The sequence below is a fragment of the Protomyctophum bolini genome (assembly GCF_963924005.1).
Source record: "Protomyctophum bolini genome assembly, chromosome: 24".
Taxonomy (NCBI): domain Eukaryota; kingdom Metazoa; phylum Chordata; class Actinopteri; order Myctophiformes; family Myctophidae; genus Protomyctophum; species Protomyctophum bolini.
In genome coordinates, this window is record NC_137885.1 from 20,014,049 (window position 1) to 20,026,578 (window position 12,530).

The window sequence follows — 12,530 nt, forward strand, 5'->3', positions numbered from 1 at the left end:
ATATTCCTCATCCTTGTTATGAACCATTTGATTTAAGGGTAATGGACCCATAACTGACACCCGGGTATAAATGCAATAATTTATTAACAAGAAAATAATGAATATTTACAGATATATGGCATCATGAATAAATTACAATCAACATGAAACATATTACTTTTATAAAATAAAAAAATGACTTTGGCGTCTTCTCTCGTGTATCATCAGATGTCCGGCTCCATGCTCGCCTCTCCTTGGAGGCCAGTTGGGTCAAAACAAAGTATACCACATTGTGACAGCTGTAGTGAGTCTACAGTCCACCTGCCTGCTGGCAATATAGCCTGGTTGTGATATGTAGATGTGATTGATATTTTTTGTTTGTTTTTTTAAGTCATTCTATAACAAAGTAATTTTATTTATTTTATGTATTAATTGTATTTTATATATTACTATGTTATTACTAATTTTATGTATAACTATATTACTAATTGTATTTATTTGATGTATTACTATGTTATTACTAATTTTACTTCATGTATTACTGACTGTTATAATAAAGTTTATTTTGTATTCATTTATTTATTTCAAGTATTACTGTTATTACTAATTTTATGCATTACTATATTGATAATTTAATTTATTTTATGTATTATTGTCTATATTACTAATTATATTTATTTTATGTATTACTAATTTTATTTACTATTTTATTTTACTTTTATTTTACTATTTTAATTTACTATTTTAATTTACTATTTTAATTTACTTTTAATTTTACTATAATCTATTTTTTTATCGTTCGTTTTATCCATTTATTTATATTATGATCTAGTTATTTATATTTGTTTATTATTTTCAAAGAGCCCTGATTGATCACATCTACATATCACCACTACCAGTCAGGATCTGAGTGACTCAGAACCCTGGTGACCTCCAGATGGAGCCACACAGGAGACCAGCAACGTCCTAAAGAAAAGAAAGAAATGCTCATTACTACTTTGTTCATAAAACAATATTGATTGAAATATTTATTAACAGTTTGCAGAATTACAGTACATGTCAAGCACAAACTCAATACAAAGACTGTTAACTGTAAGTGGACGACCCAATTAAGCATTACACTTGTTTACAAGAGGGTCCACCATGTTCAATTCATCAAAATATTTAGAGACGTACAAATAAAACACTTCTATATAGTCAAAGAACAGAACAGGAATTCATCATAAAGGAGGTAAAAAGGGAAAATTAACTTATACAGTGAGGGGAAAAAGGGAGTCAAGGGATTCACATGTCTTAATGACTGTTGGTAGGGCGTTCCACATTTTGGTGGCATAGGAGTGAAAATAATTTAGTTCCTTGTTTGTGCCGAATCTGGGTTGTACATGGTTCTGGTGTTGTGGGTGTGGACTTCGTTAACATAAAGGAAGTATCTAGACAGGTACATGGGTATCTTGGTGGTGTATCGAATCTTGTGGACCAGACCCATTGCAAGATGCTGTACTCTGTCGTCGACCCTAAGCCATTCCAGCCTGTCAAAGTGGGCAGGAGTGAGGTAGGTTCGGGGGGGGTGAGGCCAAGTAGGAGCCTGACCAGTTTGTTTTGGGAGGTCTGGAGCCTAGTTTTAAGGGCCTTTGAGGTGCATGCATAGTCAAAGAAACCTTGTACGAGGGCTCCTGTTAAGGTCTTCAAGGTGTTTTTGTTGACCAGTGAGGAGATCCTGTAAAGGAATCTTGTTCTTTGGTTGACTTTTTTGATTACGTTGGTGGCCATTTTATCACCGGAAAGATTAGCCTCCAGGATGGAACCTAGGTAGGTAATTTCATCTTTACGTGTGATAACATTGTCACCAACTCTAACCAAGAAGCCATTTGCCTTGCTGAGATTACTATTAGATCCAAAGAGAATGGATTCAGTTTTTCCCAGGTGTAAAGATAGTTTGTTATCAGCGAGTCAGGTGCAGATTCTACCGAGTTCAGAGCTGAGGGCCTTTTCAACCTGCAGTTTGTTCCTGTCCGAGACTAGCAGTGCCGAGTCATCTGCGAACAGGAACAAGTTGCAGTCACAAGCTGATGTCATGTCATGATCATAGTGTGTGTGCGTGTGTTGTATAGTTACCTTGCTGTGATGTAACTCCAAAGGTGATCAGAAATAGTTGCTCCATCGGCTAGAAACGTGCTCTTCACCAGCATGATGATCTTGTTCCTAAAAAAAAGTCTATAGTCAACCCTAACTGATTACAGAACATGATATAAAAAAAACACAACTAGAAGGATTTAGGCCTGTCACAATTACCTAATCGCCAAGTATTTGAGATACTTTTTTAGAGATTAGTCATAATCGTCTCCATGTTGAAAATGTTCATATATTTTCAAACATTTTAAAGAAATAATGCAAGCAACCGATCTACAAGCTCTAAATGTGTCACTTTGTAATTTACTTCTCTTTTTTTTGTGTATAAAGTTATTGAATTATGCCATGTGCAGCTTTTTGTTTACAAAGCCTACAAAAGCCAAAGTTTTATTTAGAATGTTAGTATGACGCAATTAAATTGTTACTTGTAATTTATTTGAGCGACAATTAAATCGGCCATTATAAAACCTTCAATTCTGACAGGCCTAAACAGGTTCCAGTGGCGTCTACCGAACCTTCTAGCTCCGTTCGAGCCTCCCAGCGACCCAGAAGTCCTCAGCGGAGACACCCAGGGAAAGCTTCGGATCTCGGGCATCGGCTGAGATCTCCAGTCTAACAAAGAACGAAAGACACACACCAAATTAGCTTTGCTGTGTGTGTGCGCGTGTCCTGTCACAACATACACATGCACTTACAGTAACGTTTAATAGGGATCGACCAATTATCGGCAACGGACGATTATTGGCTTTTTACGAAGCCTAAAAAAGCCCTAACCCTAAAGCGGTTCGTACCGTTGAGTTCCTCACTGAGAAGGCCCAGGTCCGAAGTCCTCCAGCGTCTACCCAGATCTCCGTCCTCCCATCCATGGACAGACCTGCAGATCTCCATCTCTAGAGGCTCCAGCCTCCAGCTGTGTCTATGATCTCCATCCTGAGAGAGAAAGAAAGAAACCATTAGCTCTACAAGCTCACAACACGTTGCAGTGTGAGCTTGCAGATCTGCTATTTTTGCTGAACGGAATAGGGATGCTGGGGTTGAAGTGGTTAACAAAAGGGTCATTAAGACTTTGATTAGCTTGGAAAGCTGACAGACATTCAACCAGAGTGCCACTAGGAGGCATCAACACATGTACAGTCCTCAACATCTTTTGTAATTTGTATTCAAGTTGTTACAAAGACCAAGAGGCACGCTCATGATATGAGATATTGACTCTCAAACTATTGTGCAGAGTCATTTAGATTTATACTAAAATATTTAAAACATTTGGATTACTGTAATGATGCCATTCTTCGTACCATAACAGTACAAAAGCAGTTATCCATCCTCAGAAACAAGCAAGAACTATTCCTACTCACAGCTCATCAGAGTCCTCTGAGGAAGCCCCGGGGGGGGGGGGGGGAGCTTTGGAACGGATCTCTGTCCAGGGAACATCAGATCGTCTATCGATAACTCCATTCTAACAAAGAAAAAAAAACACACCAAATTAGCCTTTCTGTGTGTGTGTGTGTGTGTGTGTGTATGCGTGTGTGTGTGTGTGTGTGTGTGTGTGTATGTGTGTGCACTCCCTGTCCAGCAGCCGCGTTCCAGCGACGTCTACCGCGATCTTCATCCTAACAAAGAAAGATTGATTAGAGTGACCAAGAGCCAGATATATATTCTATCCTGTCCTGAGCGACAATTAAATCGGCCATTATAAATTCTGACAGGTCTAAACAGGTTCCAGTGGCGTCTACCGAACCTTCTAGCTCCGTCCGAGCCTCCCAGCGACCCAGAAGTCCTCAGCGGAGACACCCAGGGAAAGCTTCGGATCTCGGGCATCGGCTGAGATCTCCAGTCTAACAAAGAACGAAAGACACAGCCCAAATTAGCTTTGCTGTGTGTGTGCGTGTCCTGTCACAACATACACATGCACTTACAGTAACGTTTAATAGGGATCGACCAATTATCGGCAACGGACGATTATTGGCTTTTTACGAAGCCTAAAAAAGCCCTAACCCTAAAGCGGTTCGTACCGTTGAGTTCCTCACTGAGAAGGGCCAGGTCCGAAGTCCTCCAGCGTCTACCCAGATCTCCGTCCTCCGTCCTCCCATCCATGGACAGACCTGCAGATCTCCATCTCTAGAGGCTCCAGCTGTGTCTATGATCTCCATCCTGAGAGAGAAAAAAAGAAACCATTAGCTCTACAAGCTCACAACACGTTGCAGTGTGAGCTTGTAGCTCTGCTATTTTTGCTGAACGGAATAGGGATGCTGGGGTTGAAGTGGTTAACAAAAGGGTCATTAAGACTTTGATTAGCTTGGAAAGCTGACAGACATTCAACCAGAGTGCCACTAGGAGGCATCAACACATGTACAGTCCTCAACATCTTTTGTAATTTGTATTCAAGTTGTTACAAAGACCAGGAGGCAAGCTCATGATATGAGATATTGACTCTCAAACTATTGTGCAGAGTCATTTAGATTTATCCTAAAATAACGTAACAGTGGAGTATCTATGCCAACAATACATACTATACTATATTATATATTATACTATACATACTATACTATACAACTATACATGATTGATCTGGAAGCTTTTTGAAGAGTATTACTTCTTCTTGCTGCGAGAGCGAGGTCTAGCCAACACCAACTCGGGATTCCTGGATCGCTGCCCTCCACAAATTCCTATCCAACATCAGGTTCTTGAGCTCTGCAGTGTTGTCAGCCAAGCTGTCGCGCCGCAGCACGTCTTACAATTACAATTTACAATTTAGGCATTTAGCAGACGCTCTTGATCCAGAGCGACTTACAATTAAGCAAAAAACAAAAGCATGTCATACATCACATATATAAAAAAGTAGTTATCATGAATCGTGTATAAACTAAGAACGTAACAGTGGAGTATCTATGTCAACTATACATACTATACAACTATACATGATTGATCTGGAAGCTTTTTGAAGAGTATTACTTCTTCTTGCTGCGAGAGTGAGGTCTAGCCAACACCAACTCGGGATTCCTGGATCGCTGCCCTCCACAAATTCCTATCCAACATCAGGTTCTTGAGCTCTGCAGTGTTGTCAGCCAAGCTGTCGCGCCGCAGCACATCTACATAGGTGGTACGCTTCTGGCTTTGCTCCCATAGGGTGAATTTACTTGCCTCAAGTTCTGGGTGCCTGACGCAGTGCCCTGCCAGCCTCATCCTTCTCTCTCTGACTTTGTCCGTGACGCGTGGTAGGTCCCCATAGAGGTCCACATTTCTGATGCGATCCGTCCATGTGACACCTAGTGCCATTCGTAGCATTCTAGTGTAGACTCCATCCAGGGCTTTTTCCTGTTGTACTGTGAGGGTCCATGTCTCGGCCCCATACAGCAGTACTGACTCCACAGTAGCTATGAACAGCCGCCGCTTAAGGTCTTCTCCCATGTCTGATTTCCACACTCTCCTCATCCCGTGCAAGGCTTTCCAGGCAAGTGCTCTCCGAACCTTCAGATCCTGTTCAGTTGAGGCAGTCCAGGCCCCGAGGTACTTGAAGTCCTCGACTTGCTCGAGCACCGTCCCGTCTGCAGTGGCAATGGTTTTGTCCTCTGTGTTGACTGTCATTACCTTTGTTTTCTTGGCATTGAGCTTGAGGCCGATCTTCCTGCACTCCTTTTCTACTGCCAGTAGTAGCTCCATTCCTTTCTCGACTGCATCCGAGATTAGGGCGATGTCGTCTGCTGCACTGATAACTTTGGGGTGGGACCGTCTAGTTTGAATGGACAGATAAGAGTTGCTAGCGGCTCCATATATGCAGATATAGGTGATGATCCAGTCTTCTCAATATATGGCTATCCAGGGTTTGTTGAGGACAGTGTCGTGATCTTCATATTATGGAGACGGCCATATATGGAGCGTGTCACGAGGCATGATACAACTATACATGATTGATCTGGAAGCTTTTTGAAGAGTATTACTTCTTCTTGCTGCGAGAGTGAGGTCTAGCCAACACCAACTCGGGATTCCTGGATCGCTGCCCTCCACAAATTCCTATCCAACATCAGGTTCTTGAGCTCTGCAGTGTTGTCAGCCAAGCTGTCGCGCCGCAGCACGTCTTACAATTACAATTTAGGCATTTAGCAGACGCTCTTGATCCAGAGCCACTTACAATTAAGCAAAAAACAAAAGCATGTCATACATCACATACATAAAAAAGTAGTCATCATGAATCGTGTATAAACTAAGAACGTAACAGTGGAGTATCTATGCCAACAATACATACTATACTATATTATACTATACTATACAACTATACATGATTGATCTGGAAGCTTTTTGAAGAGTATTACTTCTTCTTGCTGCGAGAGTGAGGTCTAGCCAACACCAACTCGTGATTCCTGGATCGCTGCCCTCCACAAATTCCTATCCAACATCAGGTTCTTGAGCTCTGCAGTGTTGTCAGCCAAGCTGTCGCGCCGCAGCACGTCTTACAATTACAATTTACAATTTAGGCATTTAGCAGACGCTCTTGATCCAGAGCGACTTACAATTAAGCAAAAAACAAAAGCATGTCATACATCACATATATAAAAAAGTAGTTATCATGAATCGTGTATAAACTAAGAACGTAACAGTGGAGTATCTATGTCAACTATACATACTATACAACTATACATGATTGATCTGGAAGCTTTTTGGAGAGTATTACTTCTTCTTGCTGCGAGAGTGAGGTCTAGCCAACAAGAACTCGGGATTCCTGGATCGCTGCCCTCCACAAATTCCTATCCAACATCAGGTTCTTGAGCTCTGCAGTGTTGTCAGCCAAGCTGTCGCGCCGCAGCACGTCTACATAGGTGGTACGCTTCTTTCCCCTCCTGGCTTTGCTCCCATAGGGTGAATTTACTTGCCTCAAGTTCTGGGTGCCTGACGCAGTGCCCTGCCAGCCTCATCCTTCTCTCTCTGACTTTGTCCTTGACGCGTGGTAGGTCCCCATAGAGGTCCACATTTCTGATGCGATCCGTCCATGTGACACCTAGTGCCATTCGTAGCATTCTAGTGTAGACTCCATCCAGGGCTTTTTCCTGTTGTACTGTGAGGGTCCATGTCTCGGCCCCATACAGCAGTACTGACTCCACAGTAGCTATGAACAGCCGCCGCTTAAGGTCTTCTCCCATGTCTGATTTCCACACTCTCCTCATCCCGTGCAAGGCTTTCCAGGCAAGTGCTCTCCGAACCTTCAGATCCTGTTCAGTTGAGGCAGTCCAGGCCCCGAGGTACTTGAAGTCCTCGACTTGCTCGAGCACCGTCCCGTCTGCAGTGGCAATGGTTTTGTCCTCTGTGTTGACTGTCATTACCTTCGTTTTCCAGATGGACCATTCACCATGGATTAGTACCAGAAGGCCAAGGCTACGATCAAGTTGGGCAAGAGCTGTGGGGAGGATGGATTGACACCAGAGGTTCTGAAATACGTGCCCATAGACGAGGTGGTGCTAGATTTCATCAACAAAGCACACATGTCTGGAGAGCAGCCGGAGATATGGCGCACAATGAACATCGTTCCAGTACCAAAGTCAACGGGACATCTGCTACCATCAGCGAGGTCGCTCCACGACCTGGGGGAATCCGCGCGGAAACACCCACGGTCGCCCCCGCTAGGACTGGGAACATCTCGTGGACGTGCCTGCGCTAGCGTCCCACACGGGAACGTTACATCAGACTCGCCCGTCTCAAGCAAGGTCCCCGACGCGGACCAGCCGCGCCAGAGACCCTTGAGGGCCCCCACATCCACCCGGAACTACCACAGCTTGCGGGAAGTTTCCTCGACGCCGGAGCGCCGGGGCTTCTTAGTACCTCACTAAAAGGCTCAACACAAGCCAATCAATGCCCCTAGAGATCCATCACAAAGCTTCCCTCAGGGCGCCCAGCAAGCCAGCTAGCCAGCAAGCCCGCCCAGTCAGCCAACACAGCCAGCCAGCTCCGCCAGTCAGCCAGTGTAGAAAGTCAGGCTGCCAAGCCAGCGCACATCAGCCCTTGCAGTCAACCATTGCAGCCATACCAGCCTTGCTCAGTCAGCTCAGCCAGGCCTCTCTCGAGGCCTGGCTCTCTGCCTGCCTGGCCCGGTCTGACCCGCCCTGCCTTGCAGCAACAGAACAAGCCGGAGTGGCAAGCCAGCCAGCTCAGAATAAGAGCTCAGCAAGCTAGCGCAGCTGGCCAGTCTGGGCTTGTTGCTGAGCTAGCATTCTGAGCTGGCTGGCTTGTCAGCCCGGCTGGTTCTATTGCTGCAAGGCAGGGTGGGGCAGACCGGGCCAGGCAGACAGAGAGCCAGGCCTCGAGTGAGGCCTGGCTGAGCTGACTGAGCAAGACTGGTATGGCTGCAATGGCTGACTGCAAGGGCTGATATGCTCTGGCTTGGCAGCCTGACTTTCTACACTGGCTGACTGGCGGAGCTGGCTGGCTGTGTTGGCTGACTGGACGGGCTTGCTGGCTAGCTGGCTTGCTGGGCGCCCTGAGGGAAGCTTTGTGATGGATCTCTAGGGGCATTGATTGGCTTGTGTTGAGCCTTTTAGTGAGGTCACCTGACTTTGGTACTGGAACGATGTTCATTGTGCGCCATATCTCCGGCTTCTCTCCAGACATGTGTGCTTTGTTGATGAAATCTAGCACCACCTCGTCTATAGGCACGTATTTCAGAACCTCTGGTGTCAATCCATCCTCCCCACAGCTCTTGCCCCACTTGATCGTAGCCTTGGCCTTCTGGTACTCATCCATGGTGAATGGTCCATCTGGAACGGGAAGGTCATGGAAGACAGGGGCCATCAGAACATCCTCATCCTCAGTTGCAGGTGGGTTACCTAGGAGTGTTTTGAAGTGCTGGTACCATGCTTCAACCCGTTCCTCTGCATTTTCTCCCCGGATCTTGGTAGTCTGAGAGGAGTTTCAGCCAGAGATGTCATTGATGAGCTTCCAGCCCATGCCATGCTTCTGGTTAACATGAGCATCCTCGATCTCCTTGATCTTCTGGTTTAGCTCCTGTTGTTCCAGTGTTTCATAGACTTGGTAGAGCTCCTCCTTCCTCCGCCTGTATTCCTCCTTCAGACCCTCTAGTTTTCGATCAGCGACAAAGTCCCTGTGTGCTGCTCTCAGCTCCTCCCTGGCTTTGATGATTCTGGGGTCAAGACATCTGTCTTTCCTCCTTGCTTTGGGGGCTTGCTGGAGACATGTCTCAGCTGCTGCATTGTTTGCTTCAACAAAACGTTGGTAGCGCGCTGATATGTTCTCCTCCTCCTGCAGTACTTGGAACCTGTTCTTGATTTCTACTGCGTAGCGTTCCTGTAGCAGAAGGTCCGTTGCCAGTTGACTCCATTCATATTTCACCTTCCTCCTCCCCTCCTTCCTTGGGGCCCTCAGGCTCAGTCTAACTGTTGCTGTTACGACCCTGTGGTCTGTGTAGAGTGAGCTCCATTTTCTACGAGTGAGGATGTAGTCAATCTGATGTGCCGTGTTGTGTGGTGACATCCATGTCCACAACTTCCCCCTCTTCATTTGGAACATTGTGTTGGTGGCCAGAAGTTGGTGCTCTTCCATAATCTCTAACAAGCGTTTTCCATTGTCATTTGTCTGTTCGTTGTAGGTGAACAGCGCATCTCCTGGTCTGAGAAAGTCCCCTAGGATGGCCAGGAAGTTGTGTAGCTTGACTCTTTCAATTGCATGCTTGAGCTTGTGGTAGAACTGTTCCTTACTTTCCATGCTGGCATCTTCAGTCGGGGAGTAAGCTTTCTGATATGCGTTGAACACCGATCAGTACCTTCTGTGCCTCCCTTCCTATGAGGATTCCAACACCACCATTTCGCTGCCTGGGCTGCATTCCGCCATGCTGACCCTGTGTATAGGGCATACCCCATTCCAATTGTCTGGAGGTTAATCTCGTTTGTTATGTCGTCCTTGTGCACCTGCCTGTGCTCTTGTAGGCCGCATATGTCAACGTGCTGCTCCCAAAGGTTCAGTGCTAGCTCCTCAGTCTTCAGCCCACGTTCTCCTTCCTGCTTACTGCTCGTGGGTGCTGCAAGAGTCCGGATATTGAATGTGGAGAGTCTGAGGGGCCGCTTGCATCTTAGTATAGCATCAGGTGCCCTGCACCCGTTAGCTACGCCCCGCCCAGGTGGGTTTAGGGGCGCTGCATCATCCGGTCTGTCTGGCAGACGCGCTTTGGTACCTGGCACTGTTATGTTCCTGGGGACTCCCGCCCCTGGAAGTATAGGATTTGTGTTTCGGGTGTAATGATCCATAGTTTCCTTTCATGGCTGTTTACATTCGAGGGTCGCCGGTCCTCTCGAACGGAACAGTTTAACGTCATGCCCAGGACATATTACAGAAGAGTATTACAGTCAAGCATAATACAGTAAGACGCCCTGAGGGCTAGAAGCGACCTCGCCCCGGCAGACTGCTGGGCGAGCACTGGCGCTTTGGCATGGGTGGGTCAGATGAACATCTGGAATTAATTCTGTACTGGCCATATATGGAGCACGTCTTGAGTGTACAGGGTTTGATGAGGTCTGGCCATATATGGAGCACGTCTTGAGTGTATAGGGTTTGATGAAGTCTGGCCATATATGGAGCACGTCTTGTGTACAGGGTTTGATGAGGTCTGTTCATATATGGAGCACATCTTGAGTGTACAGGGTTTGAAAGTCTAGGTCAGTGACCATGATGGGGTGTACTCACCTTGACTTCCTCGGGAACCCCAGAGCCTCCTCTCTGCCATTGATTGCAAGTCTCAGTGCATGATCCATCACTACAACGAACAGGAAGGGGGCAAGAGTGTCACCATGTAGGAAGCCTGCTAGAATCTCAAATGTTTTGGTGTCAGTCACAGGTTTGGACCTTGGCTCGAGTCTGGCTGTAGCTTGACTATCATCTGGACCAACTTTTCTGGAACTCCGTAGGCACGTAGAATATTCATGAGTTTCCCCTGGTGGATGGTATCGAAAGCCTTTTGGAAGTCAATGAAGTTGATCACCGCTGAAATTTTCAAGCCTGTTGAAATCAGCTGCACTGATAACTTTGGGGTGGGACCGTCTAGTTTGAATGGACAGATAAGAGTTGCTAGCGGCTCCATATATGCAGATATAGGTGATGATCCAGTCTTCTCAATATATGGCTATCCAGGGTTTGTTGAGGACAGTGTCGTGATCTTCATATTATGGAGACGGCCATATATGGAGCGTGTCACGAGGCATGATGGAGCCAGCTTAGGTGGATTCCTCTCAATCATCTCCCTAGGGAGGTCCTCGGACATCCCGCTGGAAAGAGACCCCTGGGAAGCCCAACGATGAGATGTCAGAATTATATCTCCAAAATCTTCCGAAAACGCCTCGGGATCCCCCAGAATTAAGTTACTAATGTTGCTTTGGAGAGGGAGGTCTGGAGCTCTCTGGTGGAGCAGTTTTCCCCCACGACCCGACTACGGAGAAGCTGTTGAAGATGGATGGACGGACCTTTGTGGTGGTACGTGTCAGTCTGATACCTCGGTAGTTGTCTGCTTTTGAGAGGTCTCCAGCTTTAGGCACTGGGATGATGTTAGGTCTAGAATAGTTCTTCAAGTCACTTAATATATAGCTTCACACTAAAGGGGGTTAATCAAACAAACAGTTGGTTGGCCAACCTGGTGGGAAGGAAACAACAAGATACGGAAAACATTTGGCCAACCAATTAAAAACAGATTCAACACACATACCACACACACACACCCTTAGGCCCATCACAATTACTACATAATAAGTATTTGTGATAATCGCAATACTTTTGGGATGATAGTCATAATAGTCATACTCGTTCCCATGTTGAAACGTAGTGGAAGTAGCAGATCTAGGAGCTCAAACCCGTTTTGATCTCGTAGATCTGATACTTTCACTATTTATGTATTTTTATTGTAATTTAAATAATGTATTAATACTTGTGATGGGCCTAATGTACCTCAATGTACCAGCTTGAGCGATACATTTGGGGATTCCAGACAACATAGCGCGCCCACTATCGTTGACCGGCTGGGGAGACCCTTGAGTCTCGGCCCTACCCCCGGCGTTCTGAGGTCACTGTCCTGGCAGGGAGACCATCGACCCTACCCCTGGCGTTCCCAAGGAGCATTCCAGACATCAAGGGCAGCAGGCATAATTTTCCTAAAAAAAAAAGGTGTTAAAAACAAATGTTAGAAATGACTACACATGTACGTGCCCATTAGGGTTGGGTGACGATACGAATACATCGTCAATCGCGAATATATAAATCCAATCGCCGAATATTTTTATTAGGCGATTTTTCGGGACGATTTTTAACCTTTAAAGTGTGAGCAACATGTGAATCAATTTGGGCCAGGAAAGTAGTAACAGCGACAGTTATAATGGTATGGTCCCCGCAGCCGTGATGCTCAGTTGCTCTCAGTGACTCACAGTGTGAGCCGAGGG

The 12,530-nt window shown here is 45.8% G+C and overlaps 1 protein-coding gene across 2 annotated transcripts; it reads right to left on the reverse strand.

Moving 5' to 3' along the window:
• Positions 1–689: 689 nt before the first annotated feature.
• On the reverse strand, positions 690–12,180 carry LOC308311590 (uncharacterized protein). Of its 2 annotated transcripts, none has more exons than XM_080758340.1 (8): positions 12,043–12,180; positions 4,122–4,260; positions 3,848–3,944; positions 3,465–3,719; positions 2,901–3,039; positions 2,625–2,721; positions 2,095–2,181; positions 690–945 (listed from the first exon to the last, which is right to left on the reverse strand). In XM_080758340.1, exons 5-8 carry the CDS (start codon positions 2,995–2,997, stop codon positions 879–881), a joined length of 348 nt encoding a protein of 115 aa, XP_080614466.1. In that variant the 5' UTR covers positions 2,998–3,039; positions 3,465–3,719; positions 3,848–3,944; positions 4,122–4,260; positions 12,043–12,180; the 3' UTR covers positions 690–878. The 2 variants fall into 2 exon arrangements, with proteins under 2 accessions (XP_080614466.1, XP_080614467.1); XM_080758341.1 differs by lacking the exon at positions 12,043–12,180 and adding an exon at positions 4,703–4,776.
• Positions 12,181–12,530: the final 350 nt, after the last annotated feature.